The sequence below is a fragment of the Mirounga leonina genome, unplaced genomic scaffold (genome assembly GCF_011800145.1).
Source record: "Mirounga leonina isolate KUSES-001 unplaced genomic scaffold, KU_Mleo_1.0 Mir_93, whole genome shotgun sequence".
Taxonomy (NCBI): domain Eukaryota; kingdom Metazoa; phylum Chordata; class Mammalia; order Carnivora; family Phocidae; genus Mirounga; species Mirounga leonina.
This window is the reverse complement of record NW_023270854.1, coordinates 14,346,959-14,371,984: the sequence shown is the minus strand read 5'-3', so window position 1 is coordinate 14,371,984 and position 25,026 is coordinate 14,346,959. Positions and strand designations below refer to the sequence as shown.

The following is a 25,026-nucleotide window of genomic DNA, read 5'->3' as shown; positions in this document are numbered from 1 at the left end:
ATCTTGGTTATGTCTGCATCCATTTGTAAATCTGCAGCATAAGTCATAATCTCTGAGTCTTCTCTATTTTGGGGGCTCCTCCTCCTAGTCATTCTGTTGATGGGTGGTTGAGGGAATGTTTAGAGTCCAAATTATTGACCAGAACCCAAGCAAGATGCACCTGTTTTCTTGGGACCTTAGGGTTGCTGGCCTCTTGTTTTCCCAGCCTGTCTTCTGCAGGAGGGGCCTGCTGCATTGTTACTCAGGCAACCCTGTTTGGGCGGAGTTGCCCTGCGCCCCTGTGGCGGGGGATGGGCTCGGTGGGAATCAGTCTTTGGGGCTTTTGTTCTCTGGCGCCTTTCCCTGGTGGCTTTCTGTGTCTCTTCCGCGAGTCAGAGCAGAAGAGACCGTTTCCAACCCTCTGCCTCAGAGCAGAGAGACCTCAGTCTGTTCTTCAGTGAGCTCTCCAGGCCACACTGTCTCCATTTCTGTCCGTGCTGCTATAAACTGCAGCATCCTGGGTTGTGCGCCCCTCTGCAGCACCCCCAGTCCTGCCTCCACGTCAGAGCGCATCTCTGCCCTTTGTGCTTCTAAAACCACCAGCCGCTCCCAGTTCGCGTGCATGTGACTCAGCCGCTCAGGGTTTCCACCCCCGGGGGTTGCAGTTCACCGGCACGACCCCGGCGCACCGGGTTTCCGACCTGGAGGCTGCAGTTTGCGTGCGCGCGACCGTCGCTCCGGTTTCTGTCCAGGGGGGCTGCAGTTCGCGTGCGCGCGACCCCGCCGATCTGGTTTTCCACCCCGGGGGCTGCCCTAAAGTCCTTTCCCGACGCTACCGGTCTTTGAGTCTGTGGTCGCTTCGAGTCGCGCGCTGCGGCTGTCACTCACCGGCGGTGTAGGATCCCCACGGCCAGGCACCCTCCCGCCGCCGTTTATCCTCTGATATCTGCCCTCAGAATCATGGCTCTCCGCTTCGTACCTCAAAACCAACTGCCTGCGATATTCTGTTTGTAGAGATCCAGATCTTCTTACATCTCAGGCTGGTTTCGTGGGTGCTCAGAGTGGTCTGGTAGTTATCCAGCTCAATTCCGGGGACCAGTTGAAATAGGGTCCCCTACTCCTACGCCATCTTTCCCCCTCCCATTTCTACATTTCTAAATACATCTTTTTTTTTTTTTTTTTTAGATTTTATTCATTCATTTGAGAGAAACAGAGCATGAGCGGACGGGGGCAGGGGGAAGGAAGCAGAAGGGGAGGGGAAGGGACACGCAGACTCTGCACTGAGAGCAGAGCCCAACACAAGGCTTGATCCCAAGACCCCAAGACTGAGTCTGATGCTTAACCGACTGAGCTACGCAGGCGCCTCTCTAAATACACCTGCTAATGGCTTATCAGGCGGTCCTTTGGAGCACGGTTTATTTGTGACTTAAAGTTCAGGTCCTGCGCCCCAAGTCTGTCACATTTATCATCTTTAGCCCAAGATACTAAAAATCCTACCCCTTGATTTTGGCTCTGGGATATGTTTTAAAGATTTTCAAAAGCACACAGGCTCAGTAGGCATGTCTGGTTTATAACGCAGCAGGCCTCCTTGTGTTAGATGTGTCAGATACTGTCGTCAGCTGTGTCTGCCAAGTCGGGATATGTGCTTTCCTCCTAGCAAGCAGCCACGAAGGAGGCCCATAAAGAAATCAGATGACATACCTGGCGGTGGCTGAAAGCAGAATGAAACCAGCTGAGCAGAATATTGCATGGAAAGTGGGACTGAGAATGGTATCTGACCTGCCAGGAGAGTGCAGGGCAGGAGGGCAGGCCATGGTGTTCCCAACTGCTGCAACCAAATATGCCATCAAAAAAATTCAGACCCCAGAAACTAACCCAGCAAGGCAGTGTCTTTGCTCACTCATTCTTTAAAAGTCCTGTAACCAACCAGTCCTATGCCTCAAGCCCCCATCTCACCAATACATATGTGATTTCACAGGTCAGATATTCTGAAATGACTTCCCCAACTATGATTGCCTCATTATACATAATCACCTATTTATAACATTCATCAAGAAATGTGTTTTGTCAGGGCGCCTGGGTGGCTCAGTCAGTTAAGCGTCTGCCTTCGGCTCAGGTCATGATCCCAGGGTCCTGGGATTAAGCCCCGCATTGGGCTCCCTGCTGAGTGGGGAGCCTGCTTCTCCCTCTCCCTCTGCCTGCCGCTCCCCTTGCTTATGCTCTCACTCTGGCTCTCTGTTAAATAAATAAAATCTTTTTAAAAATTTTAAAAAAAAATATGTTTTGTCTTTATGGGTATGGCACTATGGGCAAGATGGAAAGTGCAGGATTTGTCTCAGCAGGGATGGGGTGGTAGGGTGGCCCTCATGTGTGAGCAGTGCCAACACTAGGCTAGGCTGTGGGACAAGTTCATCTTCAGTGTTCTACCAACCCCTCTCCTTTATGCAACTCCATTCTCCCAGCTTTTATTTTTTTTTTTAAAGATTTTATTTATTTATTTGACAGAGAGAGAGATAGCGAGAGCAGGAACACAAGCAGGGGGAGTGGGAGATGGAGAAGCAGGCTTCCCGCCGAGCAGGGAGCCGGATGTGGGACTTGATCCCAGGACCCTGGGATCATGACCTGAGCCAAAGGCAGACGCTTAACGACTGAGCCACCCAGGCACCCTCTCCCAGCTTTTAGATTCAACAGAAGCCAGCTGCCAGCTGGGTTCACCAGGAGGCACACCCGGAGGTGGAGTTCTGGTATAAGATGTTTATTAAGGAATGCCCTTGGGACCCAATGCCTGTAGAAGAGAAGGACTTTTGCAGGACTAGGTAAAATGAGAAGTCCAGCTATGATGCAGACCCACTAATAAGCCTTGGATGATGTCAGAGAGCTCTAGAACTAGGGTTTTCCCAAGTTAAGATGCGATGGCCAGGCCTTTATACAATTACATCACAGTCACTGGATGTGGATTGCCCTGAAAGGATGTGGTAAATGTGGGTAGGTAGCTCTCAGCAAATGAGGCAATACTCAAAGAGATGAGTGAAGGTTGGGGCATCAAGTCCTTCACAGAACAGGGATCTGAGCAACACAGTGTCCACCAGAAGGCCCCTAGCTGGGAGTCTCCCTCTCTGTTACTTAACCTTCGGTATACTGAGCGGTAGCATTACCTCCCTTAATTTACAGATGAAGAAATAAAGACTAAGCAAGCTCACCTAGGCCCTCCAGCTGACCCTTGATGTTCTGGCAGGAATGTCAAGTCGACAGGGCCAGGCCCAAGAGGGGTAGGAGGTGTCCATGCTATTGGTTGGTAGAGGAGGAAACACATAGGAAGGTGACCACCCACTCATCACTTTTTCTATATCCCTCCCAGCTGGCCTACTAATTTTTCAAATTGTGTATTTTGCACTGCTTTCTTTAGCAGCTTTTTTTTTTTTTTTTTTTGAGAGAGAGAGAGAACACACACACATGCAGAAGTGGGGCAGAGGGGGAGAGAGAGAGAGAGAGAGAGAGAGAGAGAATCTTAAGCAGGCTCCATGCTCAGCGTGGAGCCCGACATGGGGCTCCTATCTCATGACCCTGAGATCATGACCTGAGCTGAAATCAAGAGTCAGGACACTTAACTTTGAAAAGCACTGTGGAAAAGGCAAAGTTTGGGCCAAAGAGCTTAAGAGAAAGCCATCCCTTCTTTTGTTCTCCTAAACCCCAAGCTCTGCTTCTGACTCTAGTCTGTTTCATATATCCCACCACAGGTCTTGAGCTCTGCACCTTTCCTAGCTCCCCTTCCAGGCAACAAAAAGCAACAGCCTGTGACCCAAGCCCTCCCATCTGTGTTCCATTAACCTGACACAGTAGATGTTGATGTGTCTATCTCTCTTCTAGGTATTGGTCATTTTTAAATAGAGGCTTCTCAAAGATAGCAAACTGACCCTGAAAACATTAACCCAAATGATGAGGTTAAGTGGCTGAGGTGAGAGAAGGAAAAACTGCGAGACAAGCAGGACCTTGTGGCATCCCACAGTTCTTTTAGCCAATCTTCTATTTAGGTTGCTTAAAAATGACTGGTGTTGGTGTGGGAATTTGTTATGTTATGGCTTAACCCCTGAGGTATTCAGGTAACATTCACCATGTGCCTGTCAATGTATTCAGGCCCAGCAATAAAGACCAAAATTCAACCCTGAGTTGCGTGATGGCACGGTACTTTCCAGTAAGTTTCAGGATGTCCTTCTCATTAGGGAAAACAATCCATTATTGGATTTCAGGGTTTAGGATCTCACCAGGCCCTGAGGATTTTTCTTTCAACTCCGATTCACATGATTTCATGTCGCTCCCACAGCTGATCCAGACAGTGAGTGCAGTGGACCAAGATGACCCACACAGTGGTCAGCACTTCTACTACAGCTTGGCTCCGGACGCTGCTAACAACCCCAACTTCACCGTTAGGGACAACCAAGGTAATCAGGTGGAGAGGCGACTACCAGTGCTTTTCTATAGCTTGGGCCAGATACTTTTGGTTACTACACCATGCAAACAGTGTCAAAGGTCACCTGCTCTGTAGTAGCAGTGAAGACATTAATGCTTATTTGTAATGTCTTTAAAAGTTTTGTTTCAACAGATCAAAGACAAAGAATGTCCTCTGCTGATTCTGAAACTTTCAGTTAATCAGTTCACAAACGTTTTGGAGTTGGCTCTGTGGGAGACGGCATGCCAGGCACACAGGCAAAAGCCTTCCTTCACTCCCACAGATAACAGCCATGCCTGTATGCTCTGTAACTATCGGAAGAATCTGAGAAAAATGACAGAAATTGAACTAGATAAAGAGAAAAACCTGAGGGAACATTTCTGAGCAAGCATCAAAGGGGATAACAGTGAAAAGCTAGCAGAACAAAAGGGAGAGAAAGGCTACGATGACAAAGGACAAACACAGGATCACGAAGTGTAGCTTTGGCCCTGAAACAACTTTATCACTTTAGAATGATTTTAAAAAGACAGAGCCAGGTGGGGTTCCCTATTCCAGAAAGCACTCCCCACTACCACTTTGCTGGAATGGAATTCTAGACCCCTCTTTTCCAATAAGCATTCTGATTGGCTAAGAAATGTATAGACCTAGCATACTCTTCACTGGGCAGAGATGGCAAAAGGAGGGACTTCTGTTCTCGCATCAAATAATTTTCAAAGAAAGATCAGAAAAAAATCATTTAAATCTGCTAAGTGAACCCCCCTCTGTTGCTAACTCTGCTACTTGCTGTCTGACCTTGGGGAGAGAGGTCATCACTTCTCTGGGCTCTACTAGCCTCATTCTTATTCCAATTCTAAAATACTAATTGTCACTGTGTAACAATCTAAACAAAGGGTAACAAAAAGTCATGATTAGGCCTGCCTGGTCTTAGTCTCAAACATCAATTATTTGAGACTTAAGGTATTAATTTCACCCCACATGATATCCTGCCATTAACACTTGAGACTATTAAACCTGTTCTCTTTTCAATGGAAAACATTCCTCCAAGTCTTTCCTTTAACCTTCTACATGTCATCATAAAATCACTCTGCTAATTCTAGAAGGGAGGGTAATATAAATCATAACAACAGAAGTACTACAATTAAACAACCCGATCTTTTTATTGGGTCAAATTTTGAACTATTCATTTATCTGCTTCACAGGGCAATCCTTCCTACAAAAAGTGGTTTCAGCCCCCCTCAGGACTGGTTTTACAGTGGAAACCAAGGGTGCGGGGGGTCGGGGGGATAATACATTATACTGTTTCTTCAAATTTTTAGTCAAGTGTCACTCTATTCCTTCACTCTGATATTTGTCAGAATCAACACAGAAACAATATGCAGCAAAATGCTGCAAATTTATTAAAGATGACTTTGGACACCAATTCATGGAGCCAATGCTTTAAAAAGATGGGCCACTGGAACATGATACTATAAAAAGAAACGACTCATTTCTGGGAAGGTTTTCCAAAACGAAAGTCAGCACATCTTCAATAGAAGAATGAACCCTTAATCTCCTCATGACAATTTATCCCATGAGTATTTTCTGTGGAGGCTCATTAAAAAACTGACCAACATCTGATTTGGTGGATCTACTATCAGGACCCCAACTCCCATGCCCAAAACATGATATCCTTTTATGAACACAACAAGGCACTATCTCAAGCAGAGTGTTTCTTTTTTTTTTTTTAATCCCCGAAGCATTATTAAAAGGATTGTGTGTATATAAGCATTTTGCAGTTTCAAACACATTTTCCCACACTTTGCTTTATTTGATATTTATAATAACCCTCTAGGGTTTTGAGGAAGTTACTAACCCCTCTGATTCTCACTGTCTCGCTTGATAGATAAGGAAAGAAAGCAAATGGCCCACAATCAGAAAGTGAGTAAGCATTAATGCTGGGACTAGAAGATGGAGCCTGTTTTAGCCACACACACACACACACACACACACATACACAAAAGAAAGAAGTTTTGTCTCATCTTGGAAACAATGTTGTTTCCAAATGGGTTACTAAAGCCCTACTCATCACATTCAACAAAAACTCTGCAAGTGGCTATTCTGCAAGTGGCCAGAACCCTTCTAAGAAGAAATCAGCAAGGCAATGCTCTGATCTTTTCTCTTTTTCTTTAACCTTAAATAATTCTGAGATCAAAAAACATGATGTAATACTTTTATGCAATTCAGCTCTGGTCAAGCTTTCTAAAAGTCTTACAACCTGGCCTCAATTAAACTGAAAAATAAAAAATAACACAGATTTTTGTTTGAGAAAAACTTGGTTTCTGGAAAAGCAAAATTAACACTGTGGAACAGAATTAATAGTACTTAGCTACTAAATCTGGAAAAACAGGTGGGTCGTACAGTAGGTAGAAATATTAATATAATCCTCAGGTCGGCAACCTGTTGCTATCTTCCTCCACAGAGAAGCAAATACAAGAAGGGGCCCGTACCAAAGCAAGAGAGGATTTCCATTGGCTGGATAATTTTCAAGAGTTAATATCACTACACTAAATAAGCAGTTTACACAGCAAAATGGAAGAAATGTATACTTGGGAGTCAGAGACACCAGAGTTCAAATCTCAGCTCTGCTACTAAGTTAGTAACTTTTAACAAATTATATCATTTCTCTAGGGCTTAACTTACCCCCTGTAAAAGGGTCAGATTATCACTCTCTCATCAAATGTGAAAATTAAATGAGCTGCTGTGCACATAAGCACTCAGTAAACAATCATTGCTAATTGTGAAAAGGCAGGGCAAGGAGAAAGTGGAAAAGCAAATGAAGGAATAACATATTCATCAGAACAGGCCAGCCGATGCTGCGGGACAAATGACTCCAAAATTCCAGTGGCTTAACACAACTAAAATAAGTTTCTTTGCTCACATAAAACCAACCGCAGGTCTGAGCAACAAGGACAGCTGGTGTCCGTCCATGTAGCTCAGTGTCCCAGGCTGCCTGGTTCTCCTTCTTAAACGTTCTTGTACAGTATCACACCAAGGCAAGAGAACACAGAGAAACACATACCAGCTGTTACATGCTTCTGCCTGGAAGTGACACAAATCGCTTTTGCTCATTTTTCATGATGAAAAGCAAATCATACGGACACGCCAAAATTCAAGAGGGTAGAAAAGTATAATCCTTTATTATGTCCAAGAAGGGAAAGAGAACCAGAAATACTGATAATTAATAATGTTTACTTTGGTTAGGCTCTCAGAAGTTTTTGTGAAGTTCTAGACTCTTCCTTGTGAAATGTAAACCACATCCAGAGGACCTTCCATGTTGATGTTAGCTCTGAGAGTCACTGCTTGCATGTCCTATCACATCTCCCAACCTTTTCCTCTACTGAAAATGATCTGAACTGTGCAAAAAATATGACTTATTATTCAAACCCACTGGAAGACACCTGAAAACACAAATTAAAAAAATAAAAGATCCCAGAACATTACATTAGGCAAATACAAATATAAATACACACACACACACACACACACCCCACCTTTGTGGAAACACATCAAATAATTTTGCTACTCCCTTTAAAGCTGGAGGGAAAAAAAAAAAAAAAAACTAGTATTGCTGATCAGGAATGAATTTCTCCAAGTTCTTACTGTGTCATCTCAGACCACAAGTAGGGGGAAATAACAGGGTGTATCACGTGATTAGGGGATTTCAAATAAGCTTCTGCTAAATGAGCAGGTCCTTCAGAAAGCACAGGAGTTGGTGACTGCGTTTGAGAGGAATAAAAGAAAACAGCAAAAGCTGTGAATTCCAGCCAAAGTGGCAAAAATAAGCAATCTGCCACAGCCAAGTGGGCTCCTCAGCATTCTTTTCCTGGAGGCACAAAGCAGCCCCAGGGCCTTGGAAAGCTGATGAGCGGGGAACAAACAGGGACCACAAGTGGCCAGTGATTGCTCATTCCTATCAAGCTTTCACAGGAACATTTCAGTTAGATCTGAAGTCTAACAGTTCGCCCTGGGCACTTTATGTCACAAAGGGTAAAACAGACTCTCATAAAGGGTTTCTCTCCTAGGCCTCAGGGTTTTGCCTAGAAGCGAGCAAAAATCAAAAATCCATGCTTTCTGAATTCAAATGCTGATCCAGACAGAGCAGAGGCGGCTGGCTGTAGCTGACCGCCTCCGGGGAACGTTTGACGGTCCCTCTCCGTCCTTCCCACCTCTCATCCCTGCCCTCTTGCTCTCCTCAGCCCAAGAAATTAATTCACTTGTGGGTTCTTCCATTTTCTTCTTCCCTCCCACTTTTCCTCTCCCTTTTTTCAACCCTGGAATCCCTGTCTTCTTCAGATAACACTGCCCGGATTCTCACCAGGAGGTCTGGCTTCCGGCAGCAGGAGCAGAGCGTCTTTTACCTGCCCATCCTGATAGCAGACAGCGGGCAGCCGGCGCTGAGCAGCACGGGCACGCTGACCATCCAGGTGTGCAGCTGTGACGACTTCGGCCACGTCCTGTCCTGCAGCCCCGAGGCCTACATGCTCCCCGTCAGTTTGAGCCGGGGCGCTCTCATCGCCATCCTGGCCTGCATCTTTGTCCTCTTAGGTGAGCAGGTGCCTCCCTTCTCTTCTGTGGGGCCCCGCAAGTGCTTACATAGCTACCATTCTAACACGGCTGCTCAGAACCGGTTTTCTACACCATGCTTATGGAAAAGGTGGCAGAGTAAGGCGGGGAAAGAACACAGAAACTGACGATAGTCCCTTCCTTCAAGGAACTCATGGCCTCTTTGGCCAGACCAAAGCAAATATATTTATCAAGCATCTATTACGGGCCGGGGTACCATTCGAGGTGCTGGGATTAATAAGACAGACACGTCCCAGCCTTCACGAAGCTTACTTCAAGCAAAGCAAGTTCATTTTGACACCACAGAATCAACATGACAATTTGGGGCAGGATATGATAAACACCTCTTCTAACCCCTTCATTTCAGATAAGTAGTAGCTAAATCACAAAGACAGAGTGACAGGCCCAAAGCCAAGTGTCAGAGGCAGAGCCAGAAGTGAAATGCAGGCAGAGCCTACACTGTGCATCCCTGTATCTGAGTGGTAAGGCTCTTCTCCTAAATGTTCATCCCCCAAATTCTGGAGGTGGTAGGTGTTACAGAGACGAGAAGAAGGACAGGGTATCCCGAAGGGACAGGAGACAAGGGTAGGTGCCATTTTAAACAAGGTGGTCAGGGAAGGCCTCCCTGATAAGGAGACCTTTGAGCAGAGACCTGAAAGAAGTGACAGAGTGAACCCCGTGGCTATCTGGGGGAATAAGCTATTTGGGGGCATTAGCACCCCTCCGAGGTCCTGTGGCCATCTAACAAGGAGCAGTGACTACACAGGGCGGGTGTCCTACTGCTGGTGACATAAAAAGATGTGCTGACAGGCTGGTGGGAGAGCATTAGTGAGGGAAAGGATCCTTTAGTCCTCTGCTCAAATCATACAGCAAGGCAGCCACCCACCTCCCTTGTACATAAGGCTATTGGAGCAATCGTTTTTGAACTCAACACTCAAAAACAATGAAACACCTAAACTAACTCTGGAAACCACCAAAAATATCTGTACACATATCCCAACTCTTCTGATTGAATTCATTCATTGCACACATATTTTGCTTAGAAAAAAGCAGACTTAAGATAGTAATATCATTCAATATGGAAGAAATCCTAGCATTCTATGAAGGAAAAGAATACAGCCCTGGGGATTTAAATTAGAATAGACATGCAGATATCCACAGAACCCCTTGATCCCAGGTTTACCTATGCACCAGGAGACTGAGTCAGACCAAAGAAAGAAAGGTCCCGACTGTAAAATGTCAGCACTTGATTGAATTTCTAGGTAGGTCTGTAAAATATGCCTTTCAAAAAATATTTACAAATATCACATGTGGTTTGATTTTGTTGTTTTAGTTCAATGCTATATGAAGAGAGAAGTAATATAAATAAGTAACTTTTCTAAATCCTCAGATCCCTGGATCAGAGAATTGTTATGCTTTCTGGTCCCTGTCTACATTAACAAGTAACACCCTCCTGCAATTCCCTGAATGTCCATAAGATGGCGTCGGGAGTCCTTGAGTGCAAAACCGGATAAACGACAAGCAGCCTCTAACGAAACTAGCTCCTTGAAGAAATTTCCAGCCTGGCTGTTCCTACTTCTATCTTTGGAAAATGTCTACATTATAAGTTCACCCTTGCCCACAAAGAGAAAAAAAAGCCATCATTACAGAAAGATTGATTTTAAAAGACTGGCACAGAGAGGCTCTCAAGCTAGAAATGGTGTGCAAGGGGCAATTTATATTGTGCCTCCCAAACCCATTATGTCTTATCTTTTGAATTGCACAGAATAAATAGACAATTTTCAGGAGCTAAACCGAGCAGAGCTTTATATGCAACTTTATATAAAATCCTCATAGTTTTAGGCTCTCTTATTTCTAAGAATGCACATCCCAAATAAAATATAATTCATAAAACTGCATAAGATTGAATTATAGCTGATTCGCCAACAAAATACTACATTTTGTGGACAATTAAATAAACATACTAATTTTGACTTTATAGGGTTTTTTTTTTTTTCATGTCTTTAGTATATATCTAGTTCCTAGAAAATCTCATAGGCCCTATGAACTGTGCCCGTTAATACCTAAAGAACAAACACCCCTAAAACGGATTCTTTTCTGTCAGGGAAGACTTTCAATTGAACAGGACCATGTTTCCCAGAATCTGATTTTCGGGGCATTACCCAATACTTGTTATTTAAATCAGATTATCTAAAAAACAAGATATATGTAAGATATTTGTAAGATAAATGTTAAGATGGACCAGTTCTATAAACTGCCTAATTCTATCATCAGAATTCTTTCCAGCAGATATCCAAAGACTTTTCTAATTTTGCTTCATAGCATTTTCTTAAATACCACCCCTACCATTCTAATATCATCTGTGTGAAGGTTTTTCATTCTCCCCTAGGAAGAATTACCCAGCCCTGCCTCTGTATTCTCTTTGCAACACTTATAACCCTAGGATAGCCCTTATCACTGCCTGACTTGTATTAATCATCAGTGTCTATAATCTCCTTAGATTACAAGTTTATAAGACCAAAAATCATGTCATATTCAATATTGTTTCTCTCTTGTTTTGCACAGTGCCTAAAAATATTTGAGTTTAGTAACTGTTTATTGAACCCCACAAACACAGCATGTTCACTTAAAATCCCATTTGTCCAGCCTGCATCACACCCCAGCCTCCCACACCCAGTTTAAGCCCCCAACTTCCTTAGAGCCCTGTTAGTCCACTTCTCTGAAATCCCACAATCAGGCAGTTCATGGGTCGTATTTTGGCACACAGAGAAAATATACGAGAGTATATAACTGCTTCCTGTGTGTGCGTTTTGTCATCCTAGCTATTTGGGAAAATACTAGGTATTAACATCATTAACTGCAATTTACAAAAAGCACATTCTACGTTCAAATTTTTTAAATCATTACTGTGAATTTTTTAAGTCCGTTCATAATTTTACTAGGCGTAAGACTGAACTCCATTTTTCTCCCCTTGGTAAACTGCAGTTTCATTTCGTAGTTGTGGCAAATTGTCACTGTTCACTAGGTGTAACAAAGCACATCAGGGAAAAAAAATCAATAGCAGTTCTACAGCTAAAACCTCAACACACTTCCTGGAAAACATTTTCAGTCACAGAGATAAACAGTTCAACGGGATTATCTCTACCTCTCCTTTAAACCCCAGTGAACACATCCTGGGGAAAAAATACATTTGTTGGGATAAAATTTTATCCAAGCCTGCAAGGGCACATCTAACAGTGTGGTGCTTCTTTGATAACATGGTGAATTACATAAAATGTCCCTGCTCATTCCCTCCCTTCCATGAACATCACTGGATCCAGAGAGTCACAACCACCCCTCTAACAGAAGGCTTTCTGAGGAATCGGAGTTTATTGGAAAACGGCGATCACTTATACTCTTATTTTTTGAAAGAGGTATAGAAAGACTAAGACTCTGATTCATACTTAGCCTGTATGTCTCTATGCGTATGTATTAATATGTGGTTGTATTTACAGAGTCGAATCCTACTAAGATACTAATGTAAAAAAAGTAGGATTCCACCTACGTAACAAGATTTCCACATAATCAGAAATGTATACTCGTCCTTATATGGTCAGGAGACATTGTCTGATGCTCAGCATAGACTCCATGGCAGGCCGCAGTGCTCTGCGCTTAGTTAAATGGGATTTGATTTGGGGGGGTCTGGGGGGGTGTACACATACACCCACGCAATTTTAAAGCAGCAAGCTGATGCAAAGAGACCTTATATGCAGCTTCTTCTAACTGAACCACCTGGAAAAAATACAGGGCTTCATTTGCCTACAAACTCTCAATCTGACCGCGCAGAATGAGTAAGAACGAGGTGGACCCCGTGGTTTAAAATATCCAAATGCTGGGCGCCTGGGTGGCTCAGTCGGTTAAGCGACTGCCTTCGGCTCAGGTCGTGATCCTGGAGTCCCGGGATCGAGTCCCGCGTCGGGCTCCCTGCTCGGCGGGGAGTCTGCTTCTCCCTCTGACCCTCCCCCCTCTCATGTGCTCTCTCCCTCTGTCTCATTCTCTCTCTCAAATAAATAAATAAAATCTTAAAAAAATAAAATAAAATACCCAAATGCTGTCTCTGAGCTCAGCACTCAAAGAACTCTTCCCATACCTGGTTAATCACCGCTACCTCAAGTCAGGGCACACACAGCCAGGTCTCCCGGGTAAAGAGCCTGTCCTCTGTTTCCCGCAGTGCTAGTGCTGCTCATTCTGTCCATGAGGCGGCACCGGAAACAGCCGTACATCATCGACGACGAGGAGAACATCCACGAGAACATCGTCCGCTACGATGACGAGGGCGGCGGAGAGGAGGACACCGAGGCCTTTGACATCGCGGCCATGTGGAACCCCCGGGAGGCGCAGGGGGGAGGCGCCCCCAAGACGCGGCAGGACATGCTGCCCGAGATCGAGAGCCTCTCCCGCTACGTGCCTCAGACGTGCGCCGTGAACAGCACGGTCCACAGCTACGTGCTGGCCAAGCTCTACGAGGCCGACATGGACGTGTGGGCCCCGCCCTTCGACTCCCTCCAGACGTACATGTTCGAGGGGGACGGCTCCGTGGCCGGGTCGCTGAGCTCCCTGCAGTCGGCCACGTCGGACTCGGAGCAGAGCTTCGACTTCTTGACGGACTGGGGGCCCCGCTTCCGGAAGCTGGCGGAGCTCTACGGGGCGTCGGAGGGGCCGGCGCCCCTGTGGTGACGGAAGCCTGGAGGCAGGCGCGCGTCCAAACGCAGACGTTCTCGGCGGACGCTCGCCAGGCTCGCGGTCGGTGCGGCCAACCGCACGAGCACTACTGTGCTGGAGAGCGAGAAGGGGGTGAGCGGCGAGGAGAGCTCTCTCTGGATCAGCTTTACTTGGTTCCATTAAGTTCGGTAATCGAAAGGAAACGCAGGAAGAGGGGGGCAGACACTCCAATCACCTTTCTTTCCTTTTGTCTTTTTTAATTTCTGTGACTCTGCATTCAAGGGCTGGGAGTCCAAGGTGAAGTTACGGCGAGCTTGGCTTTTCTCTCCCATTCGTCAAGGCCTTTGTCACTTTGTCACTTGGCCACCCCTGAAGAGTTTCTGGCCTTACACACACGGGTGGCAACTGAAGGGAAGTTTGACTCTCGCATCCTTTTTCTTTTTACCTCCTTTTTTTTTTTTTTTTTTTTTCTCCATTTAAGTGTTTTGCTGGCTCATCAAACCGCACAACCAACCCACACGAAAGAACACTGAAAAATTGTTACTCTGTGAAATTAACCTACTTGTCCTGGGATGGATGGAATTTCTTTTAACCCTTTTGAGACAAGGTTAAGGCGAATCGGCCTTGCATGACTGGGGGGTGGGGGTGGGAGAAGGAAGAGGCATTGACTTTGTGCTCAAGTTTAATGGCTGAACCAAGAGTTGTTGGCATTACAACGAATCCAACTCCATCAAGTTAGAGTGCTCTGTTCTCTTGGCTCTTTAACTGTGCCCCTGCAAAATTGTTCAGAACGAATCCAGAAAATCTGCCTCTTTTGCACTGTAGATGTCTCTTCCATGTGCCAAATGTGAAGATTAGATGCTACAAACGAAAGCCAAATAAAAAGAAGTATCTGATAAAAGCATGGGTTAGAGGGCTTTCCTAATCTGTGTGAGGTCAATCCAAGGGATGTTTACATACTGTAGATAACCTACTTGAACAAAAATCGGTATTATAGAGAATAAATGGATGTAAGAAAATTACATGTATAAGTTTTGTATATTTGTTAATAATTTTGGTAATAAATATGATGTACTGCATCTCAGTACCCTAGCACTTCTTTTAATAAAAGTTAAATAGAAGGGAAAGTCTATTGCACATTTGTTTAATTGCGGAGCACAAAGATGGCCTTGTGATCTTGACCTAGCCTCAGGTTCCTGGGGCTGGAGCTGATTCATAAGGCAAAGGCGGCTGCAGAGAAGTATGACGCTGTGCATTCTTTTCCAGTCGCTGAACACACGAATGTTGTGGTTCCAGCTGTTAAGCTTTTCATGAACCGTCTTCATCCCCCCATCTCTGAAAAGAGTAAAGGATGGTTTGATGATATCAATGATATAATGGTGAATTGTGCCATATTTTTCATTTTGTGAGAGGGTTTTCCACATAGCCACCAAAAGACAGGCCACTATGCTACTTTTATCTCTATTGGCAAATCAAATATGTACAAACATGTGTACAAATATATACGAAATCTGTACAGCTCACCGACACTGGGCGAGTTCACAGAAGGCTGGGACCATATTTTATTCATCTTTCCTTGCCCCATAATTGATTGTGAACAAGATAGTTTTCTGTGGGTCTTGTTTATAAAAATGGTTCTCAAATGTTGATGGGTGTCAGAATCTCCTAGAACACTTGTTAAACAATAGCTTGTTGGGCACTACCACCCTGGAGTTTCCAGTTCATTTGATCTGGGGCATTTTGCATTTCTAACAAGTTTCTAGGTGGTGATGATGCCACTGGTCCAGGAATCAGACTTTGAGAACCTCTGTTGTATGGGCCACTCTCTCTCAAACACAGGAAGATTAGATTATCAGCCCGCTCGCACTGGAGCCCGTCCCATCCGTAGAATCTGTGATTTTCCCCCCCCAGTATAAAGGACAGTTTGGCAGAAGTGTGTGAGAAGGCTGAAGAGGGTCCAGGAGCCAGATGGTCTATTACATGGTACACTAACAGCCAAGCAAATTCTTATCATCAAACTTCAGTAGACTAACCCTTTCTTCCCATGAAAGTCAGCTCTCGCACATCTGCTATGAGGGTAAGGTGTGATATAAAAATAAATAAACTTAGCAAAGAAAGAAAGAGAGCATGAACTTGAGTCCAAACCAGCCTCTACAACATACCAGTTATTTGAATGTGAGCAAATTAACCCCTATAACATTTTTCCTTTCTGTCACTAGCCCTGAGGATAATTTTGTGACTATTTCACTTTGTATTGCATGTGTTAAGGACTGGGAACAGCTGTTATCCTAACCACAGGAGGTTATCATGCCCCACATCCTGCAAATGTGGTACCCATGATACTGGGCTTGCAGTGATTAAACAATCTCCTGGAGCTTCTGGTCCCTGGGAGGATGTTTAATGGTGTGATACAGGAAGTGTGAGAGAAGCACAGAATAAGAGATCCATTTCAGCTCACACTCTAAGCTGAAAGAGATTCTTCCTCCAAATGAGTTTTAAAATTTCCTTTCCACTGCCACAGTTTACCAGAAATGCTGGTCCCTCTGAAAAGAAAACATTATCACCACCAGATGGAAGGCAGAATGTGATCAGGTTAGGCAAGAGAGCTGTAAAATTATTCAGCCATTGCTTTGTTAACAGGTAAAGGAGCTAGCCTATAACTTACATGTTGGGGGGAAACAGGAGCATCGGTAGGAATCAGTAAGACAGCCTGAAACCATTCTGGAACAAGAACACAAGCAAATAAAAATGATCAATGAATTTTCTGAAACAAACAGACTATCCCAACATGGCAGATGGCAAAGACAAAGATGGAATGGTTCACACACAAAAAAGTCTATAAATCCTGGAATCAAAATTCAGACAAGCCAAAATCAGTGCAGGCACATTGATTACAGCTTGTTACTAGTTCACTAGTGATGCAGAACTGGACCTTGATGTCAGAACTCATAATATATTCTTCATAGTGGTAGGACTACATTAACATGGGATACACTCTACGAGCCTGGATTTAGGAAGCTTTTGTTTAATTCTAAGGGTCAAAGTTCTGATATTGGGAGTGGACAAAATTACATCAAGGAATCTTCTTTTTAAAATGATCTACTAATGACACATACCTGTCTCTTGTGATTCGTGTTTTGCAAAAACCGTGAGTACTAACTTACAGTATGTGCAATTAACTATAACATTAATGGGATGCCTGGGTGGCTCCGTCAGTTAATCGTCTGCCTTCAGCTCAGGTCATGATCCCAGGGTCCTGGGATCGAGCCCCGCATCGGGCTCCTTGCTCAGCGGGGAGCCTACTTCTCCCTCTGCCTGCCGTTCCCCCTGCTTGTGCTAGCTCTTTCTCTCTCTCTCTGACAAAGATAAATTAATTAATTAATTAATTAATTAAATTAAGAAAAATAAACGATAACATTAGCCCCAAACAAAATTTTTCTAAAATCTTTATTCCTGAGACAGGAAGCTTGCAAATCCTACTCCATGTGTTTGGCTACACTTTTGGTTTTGAAAGGATTGTCAGAGGGCTGATGATGAGGGTGTTTCTTCCACCCCAGTACTTTTGCTACTGTGGCTGCCTTTCTGGTACAAATGATGACAAGGGTTACTTCCCATCCCAGAAAGCCTTGGGACACTTCTTGGGAGTATCGACTCTCAAAAGCCATTAAAACTACCTATGAATCTCTTCTAATTTTTCAGAAAGGCTGAATCCTAGCTTCTCTTTTATTATTTCCATGTCTTCCCCTTCCTTCCGAATCCCTGTTTTGTGACTATTGGTGCATAAAAAGACCCTCCAAACTAAGTGGTGTAAAAAGACAATGACTTTTATCATGCTCACAGACTCTGCAGGTGGAAATTCAGGAAGGATCCACCAAGGACAACTCCTCTCTGCTCCACAATGTCAGGACCTTAGCTGGGGTGACCAAAGGCTGGGGGTGACTCATCAACCTCCTCCATATGTCTGGGGGTTGGTGCTGGCTATCCAGACCTGACCGGGCTGCCAACAAGACCTCCTCATGGCTCCTTGGGCTTCCCCACATCACAGTGCTGAGTTCCAGGAGTGAACGTCCCAAGAAAAGGCAGAAACTGAATCATCTTTTATGACCAGAAGTCACATAACGTTACTTCCACAGTAGTGACAAGCCTCCCCATGTTGAAAATGAGGAAACATGAACTCCACCTCTCAACGGGAAGAGTGTCAGGGCTACATTGCAAGAAGAAATAATATGCCCACTGTTGGAAAGAGTGATCAGCCACGTTGTCCTTCCCCTTTTTCCGCCTGCCTCCTCCCTGAATCCCAGGAATCATTTTTGGTTCTAGTCACTATTCCCTTTCTCTCTTCTACTCCTCTTCTTCTCTATAGACTACATTTTTGTTCTATGGTTATATTATTCTTCTTTGAAATTAAGTCGTATCCCTACCACACAGTACTCTAAGAAGTAAGTGAACATTCCATGAAAACAGCTAGCAAAATATCCAACATATAACAAGCATATATTTTTATTGAGGTATAATTAACATACAATAAAAATATTTAAGGTATATAATTTAATAAGTGTTGACATACATATATACCCATGAAGCCATGACTACAATCAAGATAGTGAGTATATCTGTCACCCCCAAAGGTTTTCTCACACCCTTTCATAATACATCCTTCCTGCACCTGCCTCTCCCCTGCAACTCCAATCAACCACTGTTGTGCTTTCTATGGATTAGTTTGCATTTTCTAGGGTTTTATATAAATGAAATCATACAGTGTGTACTTTTTTGTGTGGGCGTGGGGGAGATCTGGATTCTTTCACTCAGCATTTTTTGAGATTCATCCAGGTCACTGTGTGTATCAGGTAGTCCATTGCTTTTTGTTGCTGAGCAGTATTCTATTTATAGATACACTACAACCTGTTTTTTTTGTTCATCTATCAGTCTCCTTGGGCTGCCATAAATACCATAAAGTGGGTGGCTTAAACGACAGAAATTAATTTTCTCACAGTTCTGGAAGCTGGAAGTACGAGATCAGGGTGCCAGCATGGTTAGGTTCTGATGGAGGACCCTCTTTCTAGTTTGCTGATGACTGCTTTCTCACTGTGTCCTCACATGGTGGAGAGAGCAAGTGAGCTCTCCAGCCTCTCTTCTCATAGACACTAACCCTATCAGATTAGTGCCCCACCCTTATGACCTCATTTAACCTTAATGACCTCTTTACTCCAAATATAGTCACATTAAGCATGAGGGCTTTCAACGTACAAATTTGGGGGAGACACAATTCAAGCCATAGCAAGTCACGTGTTGATGCACATTTGCATTGTTTGCAGCTTTGGGCCATTACAAGTTAAGCTGTGTGAATATTTGCTTACGAGTCTTTGTACAGATAAATATTTTTTCTTCTCATAGATAAATACATAGAAATGGAATGGCTGGAATCATGAGGGTATACGTTTTGTGATGTTTAACTGCCAAACTGTTTTCCAGTCTTTTTATCATTTTACATTCCCAAGAGCAGTATATGAGAGTTCCTATTTCCTCCACATGCTCACCGCCCCTTGGCATGGTCAGTTTTTGTCATTTTAGTCATTACAGTAGGAGTATTATAGTATCTCACTGTGGTTCTAGTTTCTGATACCCTAGTGACTCATAATGTTGAACATCTTTTCGTGCACTTTTTCGCTATCCATATATCCTCTTTAATGGAGTATCCAGATGTACTTGCTCATTTTTGATTGAGTTGTTTGTTCCATTATTGTTGAGTTTTGAGATTTCCTTATATTTGCTAGATGTAAGTCCTTTACCAGGTACATGCTTTGCAAAGATTTTCTCCCAGTCTGTGGCTTTTCATTCTCTTAACAATGTCTTTTGAAGGGCAGGAGTTTTTGATTTTAATAAAACTCAATTCATCAATTTATTCTCTTATAGATTGTGCTTGGGTGTCATCTCTAAGAAATCTTGGCCTACCCAAGGTCAGAAAGATTTTCTTCCATGTTTTATTTTAGAGTTTTATGGTTTTAGGTTTTAATGTCTAAGATCCATTTTGAGTTTATTTTTGTAGATTAGCAGGTTTGAATTGAGGCTCTTTTTTTTTCACATATGGATATCCAATTGTTCTAACTCCATTTATCCAATTATTATAACTCCATTTTTAAAAGGCTCTCTCTTTTTAACTGCTCTGCTTCTGACCCTTGTTGTGAGTTGAACTGTGTCTGCTAAAAGATAGGTTCAAGCCCTAACCCTCAGTACCTGTGAATCTGACCTTATTTGGACATAGGGTCTTTGTTTACAGATGTAATCAAGTTAAGATGAGGTCATCCTGGATTAGGGTGGGCCCTCGTCCCAAGACTGGTGTGCTTATAAAAGAGAAAGTTGGACAAAGGAACAGAGACACGGGGAGGGGAGCACCACTGAGGCAGAGGTTGGAGTGATGCTTCAGGAAGGATTGCTGGCGGGTGCCTGGGTGGCTCAGTTGATTAAGCGACTGCCTTCAGCTCAGGTCATGATCCCGGAGTCCCGGGATCGAGTCCCGCATCAGGCTCCCTGCTCAGCGGGGAGTCTACTTCTCCCTCTGACCCTCCCCCCTCTCATGTGCTCTCTCTCTCTCTCTCTCTCATTCTCGCTCTCTCAAATAAATAAATCTTTAAAAAAAAAAAAAAAAGAAGGATTGCTGGCAACCACCAAAAACTAAGACAGAAGCATGGGACAAATTCCCCGTCTGAGCCTCCAGAAGGAACCAACCCTGCCCACACCTGGATTTCACACTTCCAGCCTCCAGAACTGTGAGAGAATAAACTCCCATCGTTGTAAACAACCCAGTTTGTAATTAGCTATGGCTTCCCTGGAAAACCAATACAAGCCTTATGCAGTACATTTTGAAAGATCTATTTTAACATAAAAAATAACTAAGCATGCATCCTTTACGTGCCCCTGTCATTTTGGCTGGATCTCCAACACATACACACACCAGTTTACATATTCATTAACTAGCTAATTTGTGTGTTTGCCTTGTGGGATTTCTTTTTATTTCGACCCAGCCACTGCACATGTTCTGAGGGAACGGAGAAGGCCTCTGAGGAGGCCCGTTGTCTGGCAGGCCGCAGGCGGCAGCCGCCCTCTTCAGCTGACTTGGCAGCCTGTGAGCAGCTCTCCCAACTCCAGGCAGGGGGTAGGGAAGAATGAATCACCAGATGGCTGAGAAGAGAAACTTCCATTCAAATGACCCCACTGACGTGGGCGGTGCAGAGAGGTTGCAGAGAATGGAGAGAGGCGTGTTGCTTGCTGAAAACAGCACTAAGTGCCCACTGGTCCTCATGCTCCCCAGTATAAGGACAACGTTCTGAGTGGTGTCCTACACTCTGCTGTCATGTGGAGCATGGGTGCCATACCAATGAGTTCCCCCTGGGCTTGACTCTGTAGGTGGGGAGCCGTACCACAAAGGGAAAAAATTCACCTTCAAAGAGCAGGCTGCCTGGTTTCCTTCTGTCCCTCCCACTGGATATTCCCTGGCTGGCCCAGGAAGCTGATGTAGTCCTCTGTGTTTCCCTGCCAGGCCCATATGTAGTGACAGTCAGTCATCCTAACTGCTATTCTTCACGAGCCTATTGAGGGGCCCTGGCTCTCAGGCCTGGTATTTACCCCCAGGATTAGCCTCATCAACCTCAAATGTTTGTGTTTGCCAATGACTTCTCAGGACTTCAACCATTGGACTATCTGATGGTCAGTGCAAGATGAGATTCTTAAAGGAGGGACATTCCCTGAGGATGAATATTACTTACAGCCAAGAGGGGACACAGGTCCTCATGAGCATGCTCCAGGCTGACTGACATCCCAGCTACTGAGCTGCAGAGTTTCAGAAAAAGAAGGGAGAAGGAAACGGCCAACTATTGAGCACCGACAGGAATGCAGGTACTGTGTCTGGTGCTTTCACACAAAGTATTTCCCACACATTGAAATATAAGTAAAGTACAGACCTCAAATCAGAAAAGGAGATAAAGCCTTGTATGACACGCTCACCTTGCACACTGATGCCGTTGGTTCCTCTGGGAATTAGAACACATAGTAAGCTCTGCACACACTCTTTACCATGGGTTATGGATATCCCTCGTACACCTTATGCCTGGAGGATTGAAGGCTGGCCTTCACAGTGGGCAGCGAAGCCAGGTGAGGACAGCTGACATGAGTCATCTGAGAAATACTGACTAATCATGCTTTCCAAGTTCCAGTCTTGTGTTCTTTCCCCAAACCATGATTTCACTACAGATGTAAGAATTTTTTAAAAATAGATGTCATTGGATAGGACTTCATTATCAGGGACCTTATATAACCCAGGTTAATCTCCTGTCAAAGGAGCAGGAAGCTATTTCCGGAGGACACTGGCAGGCAGCCATATTTACTGTGTGTCCGTACCTACAAACTGGGTACAAATTCTCTGTAAACTCAAAGCCACTTACCCCATCCAGACTCCCACATGGATCTAAGCATATGCCATGTATACCTCAGGCAAATTGGGCAAACAGATTATTTATGGGACTTGGCAGAGAAATCTTCATCGGGATTTTTGGTCACCGTCTCTGTGACAGCACCCACTGTGACAGTGAACAGGTAAAGTGAATAATAATACATCCAACCTGGAAGGTCAAGTCCTGCTCATATTTCTAATTATTAAGTAGACCATTATTGAGAGCCTCTCTGTAGCAGTCTCCTACTGTGAAGACTGTTCATTATTCAAAGCTGTTACTTATTGCAGACATACAACAGCACAAGTGGAAATGGCTCTAGTATAATCCTTTTCTTTGGGGGCAGGGGACAAAGTTTTTTTCTTGAAATGGAAGTGGAGTGCTTGTTTCTCCTCATTTCATTTCCATGCCTTCCTCACTGTTAGAGTTCACTGGTAAACTTGAGGCTCGATTTAAAAAGAACTTGATTAGGGATCATCCTTTAGCAACACCTTAATTGGCCTATTGCCCTCCTATCTAAACACCTTCTTATGAGGGAAAAGAAAATGATGGGACTCTCCCATTTTATCTCGAAGAGAAAAAAAAAACACAAAAAGAAATTTCAGGTCGCAGAAATAGGAACTCACAGCACAGAAGTCCCTATAGGCTCCCACTAACCAAACATAGACTAGGCTCAAAAACACCAACACAGGAGAAACATGACCATCTAAATGAGGGTCATATTAATTGTATTACTTGACCTTCCTTGGCCGAGTTTCCTAATAAGGCATAAATGGATCAACTAGATAAATAGCAAGCTTAAATAGATAGGTTATTTTTATATCTTCTATATTAACCAACACACTTGGGAGCCTAAATTATTGAATAGTAATCATAAGACTTTTCAAGGGATGACTATATATCCTTTGTCCTTCTGTTTTTAAGTCTTTGCTTACAAACGGCATTATTACCCACCGTTGTGTCCTAAGAGTTTGCTCAGCAGCATACTCAGTTCTTTGGTCCAAGTTCCACACCGCGGAGGGGGAGTATATTCTCCCTCTGCAGAGTGAAAGGATTGGTGATGTCAACGTATAGTAACCGCAGAGCTGAAGAAAGAAAGCTGCAGCACCTCGATGTGGGAGAAATTAGGGCGGTTCACATATATTCCCATTCTCCTCCTTGCAGGCACACCGTAGGGTCTGCACTTCTCTACCTTTCAGAGTTAGACCTGGCCATGGGACTGAACTAAGCAAATGAAATAGGAGCAGGAGTCCTGATAGCCAGTGTAGGATTTGCCACATTCCCTGTCCTTGCTAGAGTGATTTTTAAAGTCTATGCCAAGATGGAGCCTCTGTCAGCTTAGGTCCTTGAGTGGCTGTGTTAAGTAGGGTCCTCCTGCTGGCTTGTAGCCAGAGATAGAAATGAGAGCTGTCCCAAGACAGAGACATCAGCTTTTGTGGTATTAAGCCACTGAGATTTTGGAGTTACTTATCAGCGAAGTATAAGTTTGCCTATCTTGACTAACACAACAACAAAAATTGTTAACTTCTCTTAAGAAGAGAAACTAACCAACTGGTATACCTGCTACAACGAGAATGATGACATCTGAGGCCTCATCAAGAAGGCAATGCATGTTCCCTGTTGTTTTTTTTCCTACAAGAACGAATTTCATTGACCAATTCACCTTCTTCCATTTCTCCTCAAATTAGCAGTACCGTACACATTTTCAAGATTAAAGGCATAAAATGGCACTGCACCCAGAGATAGACAGGCTCAGAGGCAATGTAGCCACGTGACAATGCAGCTGTAAGCCAAGGGATGCCGAGGATTGCTAGCAACCACCAGATGCTAAAAGAGAACAGATACTCCCTTCGAACCCCCAAGAAGGAACCAATCCTGCCAATACCTTGATTTTGGACTTCCGGCTTCCAGAACTGTGAAAGAAAAAATTCCTGATGTTCTCTGCCACCCAGTAATAGGCACTTGGTCACGGCAGCCCTAGAAAATGAATACAGTGACCTTAGCTGTACTTTCTACCATTCCTCAGTCTGCTTGGCATTTTTATGATGAGTCTTTACACAATGGTCCTGCACATACCTGTGTTTTAAACCTTGATGCTTTCCAGGCTGCTTCCTGAGTGAAGTAAAAGAGGGCATGAAGGCTAAACCCTTCTTTCACCAAATAAACCCTACCACGCAATGTCTTGTTCATCCTTTACTCCCTCCTCCAAGACCTTCCCAGAACCTAGCACAGCACCTGGCTCTCCAAAATATTTGTTTAGAAAATTACAGAACAAATATTGGATATTACTCCTTATTGTACCTCTCATCTCATACTAAACAGTGATTTAGGACAACTGAATTACTGTCTGTTAGTGCTGGCTCACTTCATGGCCAATTACCAAACAATAAACTGGGTCACTTTGGTAGCCAATCTAAATCAGTCCATCCATACATAGTGCCAACTATTCCATGGTCCATTAATGTCATTTTCATCAATGATTTTATCAAGTCAAGCAAAGGAACAGCCGATCACCAGAGCCAGGCTTGGGTGCTTGAAGTAACAAACCATCATTAATCACTGAGGGCAGAACAAGAAACCTAAGATTTAAGAGGCAAAAGTAAAAGTTAATCTGAAAAAATGGGATTCCATGTTTATATAGCCATGTCATCAATGATTGTGTACACATACCTCATTCCTCAACAGAATTTCTCTTTATTCACTTGTTATTTGTCTTAATGAGTTGGCTCACAGGTAAGATATCTGCTGGCTTCCATATACACTCAACTTTCTTTCCAAGCATAAGGCAAAGCCAATTTTCTCATTCTGGCTGGGAAGGAATCCTAATTACCTTAAGACCCAGCACATTTCAAT

The 25,026-nt window shown here is 43.9% G+C and overlaps 1 protein-coding gene across 1 annotated transcript in view; it reads left to right on the top strand.

Annotated features, from left to right (window-relative positions):
• The window catches only part of CDH20 (cadherin 20), a 97,864-nt gene extending 83,699 nt beyond the window's left edge, over positions 1-14,165 (top strand). The window contains exons 11-13 of the mRNA XM_034995865.1: positions 4,301-4,418; positions 8,759-9,010; positions 13,239-14,165. Coding sequence (XP_034851756.1) covers positions 4,301-4,418; positions 8,759-9,010; positions 13,239-13,744 — 876 coding nt within the window. The 3' untranslated portion in view covers positions 13,745-14,165. The remainder of the gene's footprint in view (positions 1-4,300; positions 4,419-8,758; positions 9,011-13,238) is intronic.
• Positions 14,166-25,026: the final 10,861 nt, after the last annotated feature.